At 38.3% G+C, this 19,752-nt stretch overlaps 1 protein-coding gene across 5 annotated transcripts in view; it reads right to left on the bottom strand.

Annotated features, from left to right (window-relative positions):
* The window catches only part of Kcnip4 (potassium voltage-gated channel interacting protein 4), a 1,063,150-nt gene that overhangs the window by 33,082 nt on the left and 1,010,316 nt on the right, over window positions 1-19,752 (bottom strand). For all 5 annotated transcript variants that reach the window (XM_015481989.1, XM_015481998.2, XM_015481995.2 and 2 more), the window contains one exon: window positions 486-555. In XM_015481989.1, coding sequence (XP_015337475.1) covers window positions 486-555 — 70 coding nt within the window. The remainder of the gene's footprint in view (window positions 1-485; window positions 556-19,752) is intronic.

The raw sequence follows: 19,752 nt of genomic DNA on the forward strand, positions 1-19,752 counted from the left end.
AAAAAAAAAAAAAAAAAAAAAAAAAAAGTCCACAGAAAAATCTAGGTTATAGCCCAGGTCTGCCACTGAGCAGCTGTGTGAGTCTGAGCAAGCTGTTTGAATTCTCTAAGTCCCAGACATCATGTCTGTAAACTGAGGATAATTACATTTTCCCTAACTTTGTTAAGAAATCAAATGAGAACTATAATGCAATTTAAAAAGCCTTGTGTCATTTTGAGGACCCCTAAAAGCATTATATATTTGTGAGCCATAATACTACAGGCAGACAGTAAAATTTGTGTTAAACTGAAAAGTAACCTCTTAGATATTTGATAATTTGTAAGTAGCTCATTTCTATGATACACCAAAAATTCTATGCACTTGCATGCTGTGTATTAATTATTTTACATAAAGATTAAAAATGTAGAGTCATGCCATGAAAGATTAAACCAACTCAAGATTGCAAACATAATTCTAACTGTGAGAGTGTGTTAACAAGTACTTACCTCCCTGTGGAAAGAACTGCGAGTAAATCTCTTTGAAGGTTTCTTCATTAACAACACCACTGGGGCATTCCTAGAGAAAGTGGCAGAGAAGTGATATGAGCAAAGTGTTCATAAAACTGATTTTTTTTGCACATTTGAAAACAGAACTGTCTGCCGTGCAAAACTGCACCTAGAAAGGAAACCATCCATCCATTATAACCAAGATAATAAAAAGCATGCTGTAAACTTCTCCTTGTTCCAGTATTCACAGAATAAAAAACAATATTGCAAATTATGTATCTTTGCATATTGAGCATCAAAGCAGGTCTGACCTATTCAAAACCACTCAGTTCTCTTAATAACATATGTATTTATTATCACTAATGTAAGAAGTAATGCATTGTTTTTCATACCACCAACATACTGCAAAATGCTTATGATATGGACTTCGCTGGATCTTGGTTCAGTATCCTCTTGAGATTATCTAAACCCACCTAATCTTGAGTTCAAATAATAAAATTGAGACTCTGGGTCTAATGTGGCTCAAAAATCTTCAAGTAGGAATAGTTAGTGATTGTTTGGCAGTACACAATGAGATGCTCTTACAAAAAAGTGACCTTGAGTCAGACGGCCTCCAAGTATTTTTAAACATTTAGAGGCCAGTTACTCACCTGTAATATGCTACATATGAGAAATTTTCAATTATCTCATTTGTGTGGTTCAAAGGTCATACCTTTGATATGTAAACATTTTTAACTGATAGTTTCAATATGAATTTGTCCTTACAGAGCTTGTCAATACATTTTTCTTTCATTTGATCATTAGAACAAATTCATGACATAGGTAGCTAAAAGACAAAATGGAAGCCAGCTTGGAAATTGGTTACTAGGCAAAAGACTGAGGAAGCAGCAAGAGGAAGTTGGGACTTCCCAGGTCACTATGAGATTTTATATTAAATGACTCCAAGGACCTAGAGTGTTGGAGCAAAGAAAAGACAACTGGATACAAATGAGCTAAATCACCAGCAAGCAAACCAAACAGGAGGGTTAATTTTAGGTACTCACCTCTCTGAGCCTCAGGGCCTAAGTATTTGGCCAAGCATTATTTTGGATGATGCTGTGGTGTTTATGGGTGAGATCTGCATTTAAGTCTGTGGATGTAGTAAAGCAAATTGTCCTTAGTAAAGTTGGTGGGACTCTTAGTTACTTGAGGGCCTGAACAGAGTATAGACTGACTTCCTAGAGCAAGAAGGAACTCTCCTGTAGACTGCCTTCAGACAGTTCATCTGCAACAGGACTCCTGTCTGGCTCACCGGAAGGTTATCTTTGTTTCACCCTAAGTGCTTCCTGACTCTCCAGCCTGCTGGCCTCCTCCAACAAATATTGGACTGGCCAAGCCTCTATAATATGTGAGTCCATTCCTTAAAAAATTTTCTCTCTCTCCATGTATCTGTACAAAAATCAACTATTTCTTTTTCTCTAGTGAACCATGAATAAACATCAATAAATTGATAAATAACAGCTACATCTTTCAAAAGGAAAAGAGTAGTATGTATGCAGCTAATGATTCAAAAGGTTTAACTGAATAACTCGATCTAGTTGGCAACAACAGAACAATTATAAGAGCAAATAAACACCTGTAGCTGGACCTTCTCACACATGGAAATTGATATTTATTGGCTGTTTATCTCTGAGCCATCTGCTTGGGGAGGGCATCGAGGGGAAGGAAGCAAATACAAAGCTCTCTGACATCAGGTGGTAAATCTGTGCAAGGTCAGAGCTGGAAAAGTGACTCAGAGGTACAGTGATGTTGGCATACGTGAGAAGGGAAGTACAGTGACACCCACACTCAGTCAACTCATCAGCCAGGTTTGGACTTGAGAAGCACTGGATAGATATACCTAATAATGTGAAATGACATTTAGAGAGTGGCTGTCCTGTATGTGTTTGTTTTATGTTTATGTCTGTGTCAGATGAACTTGTTTTTCTCATAAAGAAAGCATGCAGCCAAATCTCAGGATGGTAAGTCCCACCAGGTATATTTCTCTTTATCCATCTTGCACTCATCTCACTGATTTTCGTTTCTAGAAAATTCATAATGTGTACCAATGGTTCTAGGAAATCTTCTAAAGCTGGGGCCGCAGGAATATACAAGGCAAAGTTTCTGCCCCTATAGAGCCTGTATCCAAATGGAAGAATAAAGAGTCCATTCAGGCTCCTACAAACAACAGACTAAACAAACAAATTAAAAATAAGGGTGGCTTGTAAACAATAGAAATTGATTTCTTGCTGTTCTAAAAGTTCAAGATCTCAGGTCATCAGATTCAGTGTCTGGTGAGGGAGGGTCTGTTGATTGCTCACAGGTTGTGCCCTGCAGCTGTGTTCTGTGATGGAATGGGTGAGGGGATCTCTTGGTATTTTATACAGGGCTCTGTCCGCATGATCTAATGGTCTCCCAAAATCCCCACCTCCTAATGCCATGGCTTTGGGGTTAGAACTTCAAATCTGAATTCTGGGCTACAGAAAAAAAAAAAAAAACATTAACAAAGAACAACAATAATACAAAAGATCACGGAAAAAAAAACAATTCAGAGAATGATGATCTTTTATTTATTTTGGGCTTCATATTCAAACAAATACATTTTTCTACTTTTTGGGTGAGAAAAATTGAGCAAAGTCTGTCTATAAGACCCTAGTAATTTACAAGATGGTACAAATGGTGTTTTCTTTAAAGAAGACACCATTTGTATCATCTTGTAAATTTTTCTTTTTTCCTCACTTTGTTGTGATCTCTCCACAAAAATGGTCACTCCTCCTCTCCACTAAGAATGAAATTGGCCAAGCTGCACAGATAGTATAGTGTAAACAACCTAGCTATATTAGTTAGGCTAACTCTTGCTGCTATAACAAACAGGTCTCCAAACATATAATACATTTTTTTAAAAATGTAGTGCAGTTCTTGCTTACATAAGAGTCTTGAGTGAATGTAAAAAGGAGTTGATAGCTCTTTTCCTCAGAGCTACTTAGGGATGGTGGCTAATGAAGACTTGGCCATCTTCAACATGTGGCTTCTGAAGTTTCTGTGATTGTCTCATGCAAAAGGAAAAAAAAGACCCTTGAGGAGGACACATGAGAGGTTCTTATGAGCCAGGTCATAAAGTGGTACACATCATTTCCATGTTCATTTTGCTGGTTAGAAATCTTCTAATATGTTCACTCCAAACCATAAGAGAACTTTTATGAGTTGAGAAAGATTAGAATACAAATTTTATGAAGAATTAGGAATGTCTGCCCTAGTGACATATTTGAAAGATCCTCATATACTTCTGCTATGAAATAGTTCTACCATTGATGTTTTATGTGCCCATTAACAAATCATTTAGCAGCATAAATTGTCTCCATTTCATTGATTTCATTTTTAAAGGCTGATACTTGTAAGTAAACAAGTACAAAGACATCTAAACATTGGAGTATGAATTTGCTCATTAGACTTGCCTAAGAGGAAGAATCCAGGATTAGGGAAAACCTCATTCTTCCATCTTTTGAGAAGTTGTTAATAACCTTCTGCAGGCCCTTGTGGATTCTATATTATATTTTCTAATGACATGTTTTCTGGTTGTTATTAATAAATGATTATTCAATAAAAATATGTTCATTGTGAAAAATAATCAACCATAAACCAACTATTGTAATAATATTTTTGTGATTTTCCAAAGCATATATTAATAATATACTCTACAAATAAAATTTGGATAATACAAAAGCATAATACTTTTATCTTATAATATTTTTAACTTAAAAAAATATACTCTGAACATTTTCCCTGTCGTGATTTTTAATGGCTGTGTAATGACGCATTCATTGAACTTGCCACATTGCTGCATACTGAAGCGATTTCAGAATTTGGGGAGCAACATAGGAATAATGATGTAATTAATATTCAGGGTATACATCTGTGACTGCACCTGTGGTTTTTTCTTTACAGCTAATCCCAGAGGAGAATCACAGGACCAAAGGGTTTAAACCACTTAAAGCTTTTCATATGCGCAGTCACATTGCTTTCCAAAAGGCTGTACCAGGCTGTGTTGCCACCACCACTAGTTTATGAGGAAGTCTCCTCCCTGGAGGGGCTGCTGGCCAGAATCACATGGGGATTTGACATGCACAGAATTCCATGAGCAAACAGCAACAATGCCCTTCCCTCATGGATCTAATCGTCATTCTGAAAATTACCAGAGGACATCAAGGGATTTGTACGGATCTCTCCAAGGGATAAAGCAATTTGCCTTGTTTTTCATGCAGACAAGGATGCTCTGATGGCAATCAGCTGGACCACATTAGCACGACAACAGTTTGCTGAGCACAAAATAAACAACTCAATGCTTTCCTGTGCATGCTCTTAACATTTTCACCCAACCTGAAAGGGGGGAATTATTTTTCGATAAGGAAAATGAACAGAGATATTAAGTTGCTTGAGTCATGGTTCTTGACAGAGTCATCTATTTGCTTGCTCTTTCAACAAATTGTTAGCGAGTGCTTTTTATGTGTCAATAAATAGTCCATGTGCCTGCTACCATTCTGAGCAGTGAGACTATGCAAGAGTGAGTCAGAAACGGTCCCTTGTTTGCTTTTGTGGTACATGAAGTTCACTCGAATCCAACTCATACCTCCCTGACTCTCTTAATTGCAATGCCCTCCTGTCTTCTGCAATGACATCATTTTCCCCCAGCAGAACTGAAAACATCGTCTCCTGTGGGTCATCTGTGGAAATATTCCTTTTGGGAAGGTAGTCAACAGAGCCCCTGTTTTGTCTGTGGTGGAGAGAACCACACACAAAAGGAAGCCATTTCACTCAAAACTAGAGGCACTGATTACACACACACACACACACACACACACACACACATATTGTGAGTTGTGGTTTAAGGAAAAATGCTTTGATTTCTCTTTCAGAGATTGTGGCCTTTAGTCTGAGGAGGACTGCCTCATCTTCCACTTCACCATGTGCACTGTCTGCCCTAGTGAATGGCTGAACAGTGGAGTGCTGTGGCAAAAATTCTGGTTTAAGGGCACGCAATTCCAGCCAATGTTGGAGCAAAAGTTAAGAAGCTGGAGGTTCCCAACACCCCACTGGCTGGGACATTAATCAGATGACTATTGTACTCCCTTTATTGCTTCTTAATCCTTCACCATGTTATGATCAGAATGCAATAAATATGGAATGAGTTTTCTTACACATAACTGACATAGATATTCCTGTTGGTGAAGAAACACTTCCTTGTCCTGTTAGAACTTATCTCATTCTTGCTCGTGACACTCTCCAGTCCTCTCAGGTAGTATTGTGACACAGGTGAGGGTTGTGATCAGTTATTGATATACAACCAATAGTTATACAATCTATCAGTAATATCAATATTAATGGATTATCAATATTTTATAACAATGTGAGGACGATGACGATGACAATGATGATAATCTAGTCCATATGAACACTTCTATGCTTCTGGTATTATGTTAAATGTCAAGTTGGGTTATCTCATATGAAGGGATAGATGCTAGTATTAGATCTGTTTTACAGACTACATTGTCTTAGTGAGAAATTGACAACTTTCCCATAATAAGAAAATGTCAGAGCATAGTCTAGAGATCATAAGCTCAGGAAACATGAGTGTTGAGGCAACCCTCAGGAGGATCTAATCCAGTGGACTTATTTTAAAGGTAGGATAACAAGGGAGAGAACGTTACAGGAATTGCTCATCATGACTCCATGTACTGTGGAGCGTCACTTCCTGTCTGGGTTTCCTGAAGTGTGGGCTCATTTTGACACCACAAATGCCTTCATGTCCATACAATTGCTGGTGTTTTCTGCCATATAGTAGAGCAAGCTAGTACAATGCTTGAGTTCTTGGGCTTGGCGTTAAGTAGAAAGCAGACTTGGTTGGAACCCCAGCCACATATGGGCTGGGAAAGTTGTCTATTTCTCACTAAGTCTCCTTCTCTGTAGAATAAGGATACATCGAGCGCAGAGGGATGTTTTGAAAATTGCATATTATGTTTTCTTAGACCTTGAGCTCGCACTCATATTTGCCCATTAATTATTAACTGTTAGTACAATAATAATAATCTAGAATTTGGTAAGAACACCATAATACAATGGGTTAATGTAACATCAATGTGGATAAACTAGGGTTAATTTGTATGCATCAATATGTTTGAATCCAATACAGGTCTGAAATGATCTTATAAAGCAAATATGAGTTATACTGCTTACCCTAGCATTATAAATTGAATTTTCTCTTTCTAATGTCATCATAGTTTACCCTCAAAGACAGGAGGATACTGTAAATGTAAATGACAGCTGAGACAAATAAAGGCTGTCATCCTGGAAATAAATATCATTGGAAATCCAAGAGCCTTTAATTTATCAGTTTAAATGAAAATTTCCTCTAGCATTGTTTATGTGAGTATGAGTATGTTAATAAGTGTGCTATAACACTGTCATCGTGAAGTGCTGGGGATGGTATTTCAGAGAGGGGTCCATGTATGCATAGGAAACTGCTAAGAAAATTATTTTGTAAGAAAGATGAATCAGGAGTCCTTTTGTTTTTTGTTCTTTTTTTGTTTGTTTGTTTTGGAGATTGAATCCAGGGGTGTTTACCACTGAGCCACATCCCCAGTCCTTTTATTTTATTATTTTTAAAAATTTTGAGACAGTGTCTTGCTCATTTGTTGAGGCTGGCTTTGAACTTGTAATCCTCCTGCCTCAGCCTCCTGAGTTGCTAGAATTCCAGAATGTGCCACTGCACCCGGCCTCTTGTGTTCTTACACTTTTGCCTCATAAAATCTTTGAACATTTCCTGTAAAGTTATTAGAACTCTGGGGGAATGCACTAGAAATGGTTGCACTGATATTCAAATCAGATGTATAATAATGCACATGATTATAATATTAAACATCCCAATGATATTTCACCACGAGCTGAATATTTTCCTAAGTAATTATTTTCTAATAAATGCCATTCCCTCAGGTTCAGAACTATTATCAAATATTTAGAAATAATTCTTCAGCGATCAAAACAGAATTATAGTACAAATAGTTCATAGGAAAATAACTGAAATGAAAAGTGTTTTTGAAATAAATATTTCTTTGGGGATCCTCTTGTGATATATGTAATATCACATTTTTAAAGTATCCCTGTATTTTATCACCTTTCACATGAACCTCCGTGCTAAGAATGGATACATGGCAGTGGTTGTGAGGTACTTAAACTGAGGCCTTGATTTTTCTACCATCATGTCATCCATGTTGTATCCAACAGCCGTTCTTTCCACTCTTCTTAACACAGAACAGACTAATATTTCTTGAGTAGTTAATGCAGGCAAAGGAAAACACAAAGACTGGAAAATAGTCTCACGTTCAAAGTAACAAAAGAGGAGGCTCACATCATCATCCAAATGAGAACGACAATCTATCTGCAAGGATAGATGACAGGTGTGGTGGCCCTTCCTGGAGCAGGTTACCACCCTAAGCAGCACAGTTGTTAGAGATCATACTGAATGTAGGCTGTGTGCAAGTTCGTAAACAGAGACCAGCAAGCGTCCTCCACACATAGTAAGTCCTGTAGCAATAACTCAGGTACACAAGAAAGGACCCTCAGTTGGAAAGGCAAATACAACAGGATTTCCAGCGTGGTAGTTGTTAGGCATTTTATCAACAAAGACACACTCTTTTTAAACACTTGGGAAGTTAATATTTTCTGGTTCCTGATAGTTGGCAGGAACCATGTGACCGGCTTGGGTCAACTAATGGAGAGTCGAATTGTTGATGTCAGACCCAGGAGAGTTCTCTTTCTTTCTGGCTGGACAAACACGCAAGAGATGGTTTCTGCTCCACCAGTTGCTTGAGGGACTGTGATGTGCAAAGCCCCCTGCTGACCAGGGATGACCATAGACTACAGATGAGAAGCACATCTTTTAACATTTGTGGCCACTGAGGTATTTTTTTTATTAAGTAATATTCTGGTGGCTACACCAGGTCAGGACAGAAAAGTAGGATTCTTATCTGGACCACAGAATCCTCTTCCAGGTTATTGGTGGAGTTCACTGTCTTGTGGTTGCAGGACTGAGGTCTTGTTACCTTGTTGGCCGATATTTCATGGACTCTCTCAGCTCCCTTCTCATGGAGTTCTTGCCATCTTCAAACAAGCAGAGACAGGCTGAGTTCTTCTCACACCGATTCTCTCTGACTCCTGGTTTGTGAAGGACTCATATGACCAGACCATGTTCACAAGGATGCTCTCTGCATCTTAGGGACAACTGATTTGAAACTTTATTTTTGCCTGTGAAATGTCTCCACAGCAGTACCTTGATTGGTGTTTGATTGAATAATCACAAGCAAAGACTCTCATGTGGCCACCTTTAGATACCCACAGCCTGCTTCTTCTCTATGGGGCCTGGCTTTGGTTTGTACAGCAGCTTCTGTTTAACAGGTTTTTCTACAGTTACATTCACAAGTACATTAAAGGACTGAAACTATTCATACTTACACAAATAGTGTATTATTTCCAACTCAATTGTCCACTGTACTATTTGGGGCCCTAGCTTAACAAGATTTTAAAGGGATATATACTGTAGTCTATAGACTCAGCAGTGCAAAGACAGCTGTGATGGCAAAACTGAATGTGTCTTTGTACATGCTATGGTTCTATCTGTGGCAGTGTGACCTGTGCTTATTTATTTCTGCTATCATCAGGGTCATTATGCAAATCTTTTTAGTTGATTGAACTATTTCAGATTGTCATGGCATAATCTCAATGATACTACCAAAAATAAAATCAACTGAATAAAAAGCTCTACTTAAGAGAATATACATGCATAGTATGGTGGTGCACACCTGTAATCCCAGTGACTCCAGATGCTGAGGCAGGAGGATCACAAGTTCAAAGTCAGCCTCAGCAAAAGTGAGGCACTAAGCAACTCAGTGAGACCTGGTCTCTAAATAAAAATATACAAAATAGAGCTGGGGATGTGGCTCAGTGGCTGAGTGCTCTTGAGTTCAGTCCCTGGCACCTCCCATGCAAAAAAAAAAAATTGATTCCTTGATAACTTCATTAAGTTTATCATCTCTGGACTTATGTGGGATTACACACTTTCTTCATTGTATAAGCCTCTTTGTTGATTGACTTTCTGTTGCTTATAGTCAAAAGCATCCTAACAAAGCTTTTATCTTCTTGTCATTTTGTTATATATCTCTATAGAATGTGAAAATGAGAGTCCACTTTATAGTTTGCTAAAAGTTACAAGTCTGGTAAAAGTTCTTCTGGACAAAGTGTAATCTACAGACTGCAGTGGTAGGTGTGTTCTATGAAGTTGATTCATTCTGTTTTGGTCATGAATTTTTAAAAACCTATTGCAAAGTATATCCAAAGAAGCTCTGAGGGAATGTTGGGGTTGAGTGTGAATAAAACTAACTTTTTAATGATCACCCATGGTTTGCTGGGCAATGATCCAGGTAGTATAGAAGATATCGTGTTCTCATTAAATCCTCATAACAAGTTCGGGAGATAGATATTTTCTCACATAGTCTACAAGAAATGAGCTCAGAGTGGTTTGAGGAACTTTGCCAAGGTCAGAGAGATTTTAAGCAGTGGGGCTGGGATTTGAACCTGAGTTGTGCTAAAAAGCTTTTAAATCTGACTAAGCTTCTTCAGTGAACGGAAAATGAAACTATGGAAAAGAAAAAGAATAAATGGGGAGTTTTCCTTCCAGTGTTTTTTAATCCTATTAATCCATCAAAACAAATATTATTAATTATTTCTTTCTTTAAATATTCAAATGCCAAGCACTTGGCTGGACACTGAGACAAGCAGGCTGGTCCTTATCTCTCAGGAGCTGATAGTCTGTGGAGGAGACAGGCATTATTCAAATATTCACACAAATCAATCTCCTATTGTATCCTGCCAGGATAAAAGAGCATGCAAATCTAATCCTTTTTTTGAATTCAAATATCCCAGGTGAGGAGATGCAGAGAGGAACCTCAAATTCTCTGGTCGTCCACTCTCATGAAGAAGATGTAAGGCACATCAGGCCCTGTTCTAAACATATTTTGCTATACACCCCTTTGTCTTTCCCTTTGTCTTACCAATTGCAAACTACAGTTTCCGGGAGGAGCCCTGTGTCTCTGAATCTTTGTTCTAAGTCAAAGCAATACTTACTATGCTTCACAAACTCTGTTGTAAATACTAGAGAAGTTTCCACTGCTCTTTGCCTTTACCTGCTGGTTCCTCTGGAGGGGATAGTTAGCAAAGGGTCATGAGGCTGCCTAGGAGTAAAGTCATGGCTAGAACTTCAATGCTTCCAAGTTCTTGGGTGAGACAGTCAAGCTTCCTCCTCTTCTCCATAGTGACCCGTGTGGCTCAGTGGGTGACCCTGTCCCAGTTACTCTCAGTGAGTGGCCACAGAACACTTTAGAGTGCTCTTTGGAGATCAGAGGATAGAAGAGATGAGCTGACCTTGAACAATTTCAGCAATTCATTGTAATATTGAGACACAAGGGGGCAGCAGTGTCCTCTCTCTTAACCAGAAACAATTCTGGTTCTTGTTCTTCACGGATTGCTCTTTTTCCTAAGCTTGGTGCATGTCCAGGTAAGTTTCTTTCAAGAAAGCTATTCCCATTTTATGAAAAGTGACAGTGAATCTTGCTTCCACAATTAGATACCTAGAAAAATTAACTCTTTCAGGGAAAGGGGCCCAGAGATTCTTCTTCCTTCCAGGTATTATGCTTGGAATAAGTGGGACAAAATTTATGGTCACTTTTTTGATAACAAGGCTAATCTTGGTTTTAGTGGCACAAAATATGTAGGCCTAAGGAAACAATGAAGCTAGCAACAAGATACAACAAAAATTCCATTGCTTGATTTTAGAAACATTATAAAATTGATCTTTAGTCCTATGATCTGTGGAAACAGGCTGTCTGGGTCTACCTCAGTGTTTTGCAGGGGAATATTTTAAAACTTCATAAGGATCATACCTATCTTGGGAGTATTTATTAGAATTCCTGAATAAAAATAAATCGTATGCAAAATTTAGCATACCTCACTACACTTTAACTATGCAGGGGATTGTTTCCACGGTGACACTGATCATTATGAACCTGCTTGTTTCTGTCATCTTTTTCATATGATGTAGGCCATTATATTTATCCATATTAAATACTATCTGCTTATTTAATTGCAGAGTATTTCTCTTTCTTTCTTTCTTTGTTTTGAATCCCTAACCAATCTCTCATTTTCTGTGTTATTGCTGAAATTATAGCTTTCGGAATTTGACACCACCTGGCTTAAAACCTGCTCATGTCACTTACTGGCCGTGAGACTTCAGATAAATGACTTGACTTCTGTGAGTGGGACAAAGCCTGGGTTTTTTTCATCTTTTGTTCATTAATCACATATTTTTGAAAATACATTGTCAATCAAAGTGTGGTAAGAATTAGGGATACAGCAATCAACCAGACAGACCGGGTGCCCGTGTGGAGTTTAATGTCTATCTGAAGAGGCACCGTATGACAAAGATCTGCCCAGAGGAGCATTCAGTTATGGCTGTGCCCAGTGCTACAAAGACAGTGTGGAAGATCTGTCAACTCCAGGAAAGGCCCCGGGGAAGACTTCCTGAGGAAGGGACATTTAAGCAGAGACCTGAGGATGAACAGAAGTTAGCTAGAGATAGAGCAGGGAGAGGGAACAGGGGACCAAGCATGCACTGAAGCCTGTGATACAATCACATGCTAAAGAGATATGAGTGTGCTGGAGTATGGCGGCCAGACAAGGTTAGTTGATTCCAGGCTAGCTATGTGAAGGACCAAGGTCTTTGCCATTCTTAAAGTAGGTTCAATATTCAGGAGTCTCTCAACATCTGTGGGTTCAGCAGCTGTGGATTCAACCAAATGTAGGTGGAAAATATTATTTTAAAAAATACAGAAAGTTTCAAAAAACAAAATTGAATTTGCAGCTCATTGAGCACTATGCTGAGTCCTCATTAGTGAAGTGACATGCAGACGCACCCTGCTCTGGCTTCCTGTCTGTTCACACATCCTCGGTCTCTCCCCAGCACGACCGTGGGGAGCACCATTTACTTTGTGCCTCCCTCACAATGGTATAGGCAAGTAGGCCTAGCATGGTTCTCCCTCTACTGAGAACCACACACCTTTTTTATTCCTTGTTATTATTCCCTAAACAATAGAGTATTACAACTATTTACACAGTGTTTATATTGCATTACGTATTAAAGGTTATCTAACCATGACTTAGAGTATATAGGAGGATACATGTAGATTAAATGTGAATACTTGACATTTTCAGAAAGAGATTTGAGCATATTTGGAGTTTGGTATCCTTGAAAAGTCCTACAACTAATCCACAGTGGATACCAAGGGACAACCATTCCTGTTTTAATTCTCTGTGGAGAGAGAATTTATTTATTGCCCAGCAAAAGCCCCAATCACATTGTAAATAATCAATAAACCTATTTTTTTCTGCTTATCCCAATAGAGCTGAATTTCTAGTTTAGTTATAGTGTTTATTCAATACATAATTATTTATCATCTACCCTGCCCTAGTGTAGATGCTAAATAATTTTGAACAAACAGAGGGGAAAAAGCAGACCTGGTCTTGCCCCTGCAGTCTTGCCTCTGATCAGCTGATATATTTGTGTGTGTGAATTAATTTCAGTTGAGAAAGAGTTTTGACATATCTTGGAAGCAGTCTTGCTGTCTAAAACTTAGGGGAGGAGAAGCAAGCACACAGAATAAACACACATAACCATGAATTACAATGCACATAACTCAGGGTTATGAATTTGTATGTAGCAGTTACTTCTGCATCTATTTTTTTTCTTTTGCTACTGATTAATAAGAATAATTATCATTCTTACAATGTGTACCTGTACATGTGCAATTGATTAGAGTAGGCCTCTATTCTACCAAAAGTGCTAATTGGGCCTCCCTGATATGAAAAGCTGAGCATCCTTCGGCAAGTCTGGGAGACCAGAAAGATAACAGGAGTAGGTAGTTGAGTGTACAAACATGTTTATTTGAATATGAAGTTGTCTATTCCCTTTTTGACAGTTTTAGCACATTACATATTTCATATATTTTAATTTTTAATTATATTAATTTAATATAATCTTGACTTCTCAAAAATGTTCAGAAATTCAAGGCATATAAAAGGACCATAGGAACCAGGGTTGTAGCTCAGTGGTAAAGCATGCTCGAGGCTCTGGATTCAATACATATAAGCACAATCAAACTATGAAAATACAAGAACTCTACTACTTTCACTTTCCATTTACATCACACATTTTTCGAAACTCATGTTATATGAGCCTTTGGTAACAATTTTTATTCTCTCTAGTGAGGCATAAAGCTAAAAGCTTTGTTCTTCCCACACAATGAAGGAAAACAATGCATTCTTATTCCAGCATCTCACAGATGCTCTCATTTTCTGGTTCATCAGCTATTAACCTTAGCACTTTCCCTGGAAGAGATTAATGTTTGGATTTAAATCGTGATAGCTTACCCTTGCATTTCTTGTTATCTTTGTTGGGAGAAGAGAGTCTGGGGGTGCACTGGTCCTTATACAGCCTCTTAAACATTGCACACATCTTTTGCTTTTCTGTTTCCCAACACTTTTAGTAAGATAAGAAACAATTCCTCTGGAAGTTACAATGCTCAGCTAAAAATGGATAATTTTTTGAAGATGCGAATGAATATATTTCATCTCTTATTTCTAATTACACTCTAATTCCCCCAACTAATGTGACCTTAGAACGATTTACCTTAGTTCTACAATTAGGGAATTGCCATGAGTAAGTTTTACTTTTGCATTCTTCCATTTCATGCCACCATATCAGGCACTGTCTCGCCACTTTATAATACCTATGTCAGCTGAAAAAATCCAGCCCATCAGTTCAGAATCAATAATGAATCAAATATTATTGTGGATTATTAATTAATAAATAGAAGCATAGTTTTACATGCATTAGTATTTCTACATTTTGCAACCACTATAAAGTAGTGAATGGAGGCATCATGGACAAAGAAATATGCCATCTTTGGGGGAATGTGTCTGTCTATACTATAGGCTGAATGTTTATGTGGATTCATATGTTGAAACCTAATCCCCATTGTGAAAGTATGTGAGGGAATTTGGGGAGGTGACTAGGTCATGAGGGTGGAGCCCTCTGGAAGGGATTAGTACACTTATGAAAGAGGCCCCAAAGAGCTCCTTCTCCTGTATGAAGGATAGAGAAGGTGTGGCCTACTGTGCACCAGGAAGTGGGCCCTCACCAGACACTGTGCATGGTGGCACTTTGATCTTAGTCTTTCCACTCTCCAGAACAGTGAGAAATAAATTTCTGTTGTTTACAAATTACTCAGCCTATAATAGTTTGTGACAGCTGGGGTTGTGGGTTGCAAGAAAGAGGAAAAGAGACAAATTAGTTTCCTTTATGACACATTATAGTTCTAAATACCTGAGGACGCATAAGTGAAGATGGAGAGCCAACAATCAGAAATGAATCTGGAACTTAAGTAAGAGGTCTAGTCTTATAGCTGTAGGTTCCTTTAGCACATAGTCATACACATCTCCCAAGGAAATCATAATAAAATAAAATTTTAAAAACCCAGAAAGTTGAATGCAAAGCTTTGGGGAAAAGCAACATTAAAGGTTGGGAATAGGATGAGTGGTTCATGAAGGAGACCAGGAAGGAATAGTCAGAGAGGTACCAAGAGAAGCAATAGATTATAATGTTAAAGAGACTCAGGAAGACCATTTGAGGAGCTCAAGGCCTTCACTCCCATTCTCAACAGAAACTTCAATTAGATGCAGAGAAACCATAAGGAGAATTAAAAGCATAGACTCTGGAACCAAGCTTGTGGGTTTGCACCCAGGCTCTACCAATAACACTAGCTGTGTGACCTTGGAAAAGTTTTTAACTTCTCAGTGACTTGGTTATCTCATTTGTAAAATAAGACTAACAAACAATCATATCCCTATCCCCCAAAAATAACACAATGATAACATTGACCAGCATCAATGTTAAACCTGTGAAACCTTAACAATAAGCATTGTATAAATTTTCCATATTTAAATCAAACAATTAATGAGTGTGATGACTAGAAGTATTCAATAGATTTATAAATAAATGCTATAAATTTTGATACATACACAAATGAGTACAAGGAAAGCAGGGAACTTTCAATAACATTAGTGCATGACATCAGCATCAGTACTCTGGTTATAATATTGTTCTATTATTTCACAAGATGTTACCATTGGTAGAAATAGGTATTGGGATCTCTTGGCACCATTTCTTATAACTACTTGTGAATCTACAAGAAATTTTTTAAAGAAAGTTTAATTAAAAAATAAAATCCATATTTTCCCATGCAAAGGAAGTGGAGCATCTTTTTTCTTTATACTGGAAAAATGTTAATAAATGTATATTAATCAGGTGCCATCTATGTACTGAACTCAGTTCTAGAAGTTGAGCAAGTCATAGTGATAAGATATGACTGGGAAAACTCCTCTGTCAAATGAGAGAATAAGATGGTTCTGTTAAAAATTCATTGCTGGTCTCAGGAGAATTTTTAAAGCAGGCAGGCTTCCAACTGGCCAAGGTGGATGAATGGCCACTCTATCATGGAAAAGGAACAGGGCTTTCAAATCAGGTAAAAAGTGTCCTCAGTGCTTCTCACACCAGGTTGTTGTCCCTCCACCCCCTTCAGAAGGTAATCAATAGTGGAAGATAATCATTGGCTGGCCCCAGAGTTGGGTTTTGTCATGTGAGTATTGGATTAGTTGAAAGCTGGCATCCCAAAAGATCTCCAAACTCTAATTCCTGGAATATGTAAATGTTGCCTTAGAAGTAAGGGAAATGTATTTGTGAATGTGTTTAATTAAAAGACCTGGAAAGAAGGAGGCATTTTAGTCAGTGTTATTGTTGTGACCAAAAGACCCAATAAGAACAATGTAGAGGAGCAGAGTATATTTTGGCTCATGGTTTCAGAGATTCGGTCCATGGCCAGCAGACTCCATAGCTCTGGATGCTGAGGTAAGGCACAACATTGTGTCTGAGTGAGTTGGTCAAGACATGGCAACAGGAAGCCCAGAGACAGCAAGCTCCATTCACCATGGACAAAGTATGAACCTCAAAGTCCTATCCCCAGTTACCTACTTCATCCAGCCACACCCTATCTGCATATAGTTTATCACCCCGTTAAACCATATCAGTGGGTTAATCCAATGATTAGGCTGAGGCTCTCATAACCTAATCATTTCATTCTCAACCTTCTTGCATTGTCTCATACGGGAACTTTTGGGGTGCACTTAATGTTTAAACCATAACGGCAGGTTATCCTGGATTATCTCAGTAAGCCCTCAATGACATCACAGTGTCCTTATGAGACTGAGGCAGAGAGAAAAATTTGAAGACACTGACCTTGAACATTGGAGTGATGTGGTTACAAGACTAAGAATGTAACTTCCATCAGAAGCTGGAAGACAGAACAGGTTCTACCCTCAAGCCTTGGGAGGGCTTGGCTCCACTGACACCTTGATTCTTGGCAGAGTGACTTAGGACTTTGGCCCCTTTTGGCCTCTAGATGTGAGAATAAATTTATGCTATTTAAACCACCAAGCTGGCAGAATTTTGCTATAGTAACCTTAGGAAACTAAAACAGGCCTGATTGTAGAACAGAGTTGAGAAATTGAGGATGTTCAAAGAGAGGTCGGCCCTACGGTCTGGACTCCTGTGGAACTGGTAGGACCAAGGCAGGGCTGCTGACACCACAGGTGTGATTTGTAAAGTCAGTGAGTAGGAGGAAGTGGGATTTAGGGCTCAGGATATTTGAATGGATAGAAAGTTGTGATCAACAGGATGAGACTTTGAGATATCAGGAGTTAGGAAATTTCAGTTAATAATGAGGTCCAAGTTCTGTCCAGTATAGTGAAAAGGGTGAAAATAAGATAATGTCTTTAAATAAATTCAAGAGACACTGAAGCTCAGATGGGTGACTTCCTTATGGACTAGTGAATACAGATTTTTAAAGCCAGGGCTCAGAGAGGCCGTACTTCTGGCTTTCTGTAGCTCAGTTCTGCTCAGCAGTTTTGGCTGTAGGAGGAGCCAGTCCTTCATTCCACATGGAATGGGGAGAGCTCTCCACTCCAGTACTGTCATTCTCCCTGGCCACAGGGCTAGGCCAGCCATGCAGGCTTGTCCAGGAACAGTTCTCCAGTCCCCAGGTTCATGTGCATCATGTGACCAAAGCAAGATCCTTCCTTCTGGAGCTCCCAGAGCTGAGAAAGGGAGCACGGAGAGATAGCACCTGATGCTCCTGCTGGCTCCTCCCCCAGCTGTGTGGTGCAGTGTGTTTTCCTACCTTCCCCAGGTATGTGAGCCAGCAGACCTTTTACACGTCCAGCTTGGAATTGAGTTTTTGTTATAGGTACTAAAAAATAATTACTGATTTTTAATTGTTTACTTACCATTTTTCTTTACAGAAAAACTACAAAGGAATAAATGTAGTCTTTTGTCTCTCTTGTTGGTGTGTTCTGGAGATAACAACCAGGTTAATGAGGGAGAGTCCCTATTTTTCTTAGATATTATTTCAATCTCCAACCCCAGGCACAAGATAGGAATAGTAGTTTGTTTTATGTACTTTATCTTCCCAAAAAATAAGACGTGATCCTTAGAGTGCTATTTCAAAGATAAGCAAGAAGCTGAAATCGTGAAACAAACAAATTAATCAGCAATAACATTTGCAATTGTAGGAAAATTTAATTTCACAGTTGTTCTTACTCATTCGAATCAAATCTATTCGCCAAGTTGCTATTAAACCTATACAATAATACAGGCCCAAATAAGTGAATAAGAGACAATTTGAGTTGCTGTCCAATTTCGAACTAATCATTACACTATATGATGAATGACTGCATCTTGGAGAAGCAAAAGCTAGTAGAACTGGGCAAGGCAGTGAGAATACAGTAGTGAAAAAGGAAGGCCCAGTCCCTGCCCCACCTTTAGGTGCCTGTCAGGGAGCTCTAAAGCATCTGAGGGTCTATCCCCCCATTCTGTGTTCTGCAGGGATAAAATGCACAAGTAACACCAGTGTTCTAGAACAGTGCAAGCCTCTCTTTTCTTAATAGGCTCATTATTCTTGTGCTAGCTACTTTAAAATAGAATTTCTATTCAGTTCAACATTCAAATAAGTGAAAATTAATCCATAATATTAGTGTGCTTGAATTGGAAGAACTTATCATGTTTAAGTGCCTCATTTTTAATATGGGGAAGCTGAGGCAAGGGGTATTAAATGATCTGCTTCAGGTCATAGCTGGGCAGAGAATAAGAGGTCCCAATTTTGACTCTTATCCCAGTGTGTTTATTTGACTTAGCTACATTGTGAATGACAAAAATAAATGAAGAGTTCAGTTATCTTCAACCATATAGTCAATAGGTTTGCCTAATAGTGCTGGGAAAACTGGAAATGCACATGTAACAAAATAAAATTAAACCTCTATCTCTCACTATGCACAAAATTTAACTCAAAGTGGATCAAGGACCCAGGAATGAAACCAGAAACCTTGTGCCTAATGGAAGAAAAAGTAGGTCCAAATCTCCATTTCTTAAAAACTTTTTAACTTTCTTAAAAAGACTCCTGTAGCTCAAGAATTAAAACCAAGACTCAATAAATGAGATGGATTCAAACTAAAAAAACTTCTTCTCAGCAAAAGAAACAATCAGTGAGGTGAATAGAGAGCCTACAGAATGGGAGCAAATCTTTACCACAAGCACATCAGATAGAGCACTAATCTCTAGGATATATAAAACACTCAAAAAACTGAACACCAAAAAACAAATAACCCAATCAATAAATGGGCCAAAGACCTGAACAGACACTTCTCAGATATACAATTAGTCAACAAATATGTGGAAAAAAATATTCAATATCTCTAGCAATTAGAGAAATGCAAGTCAAAACTCTAAGATTTCATCTCACTCCAGTCAGAATGGCAGCTAATAAGAATATAAACAACAGAGGCTGGGGATGTGGCTCAAGCAGTAACATGCTTGCCTGGCATGCGCAGGGCGCTGGGTTTGATCCTCAGCACCACATAAAAATAAAATAAAGATGTTGTGTCCACCGAAAACTGAAAAATAAATATTAAAAAATTCTCTCTCTCTCTCTTTAAAACAACAAAAAAAGAATATAAACAACAATAAGTATTGGTGAGGATG

Source organism: Marmota marmota, unplaced genomic scaffold (assembly GCF_001458135.2).
Source record: "Marmota marmota marmota unplaced genomic scaffold, marMar, whole genome shotgun sequence".
NCBI classification, from domain to species: domain Eukaryota; kingdom Metazoa; phylum Chordata; class Mammalia; order Rodentia; family Sciuridae; genus Marmota; species Marmota marmota.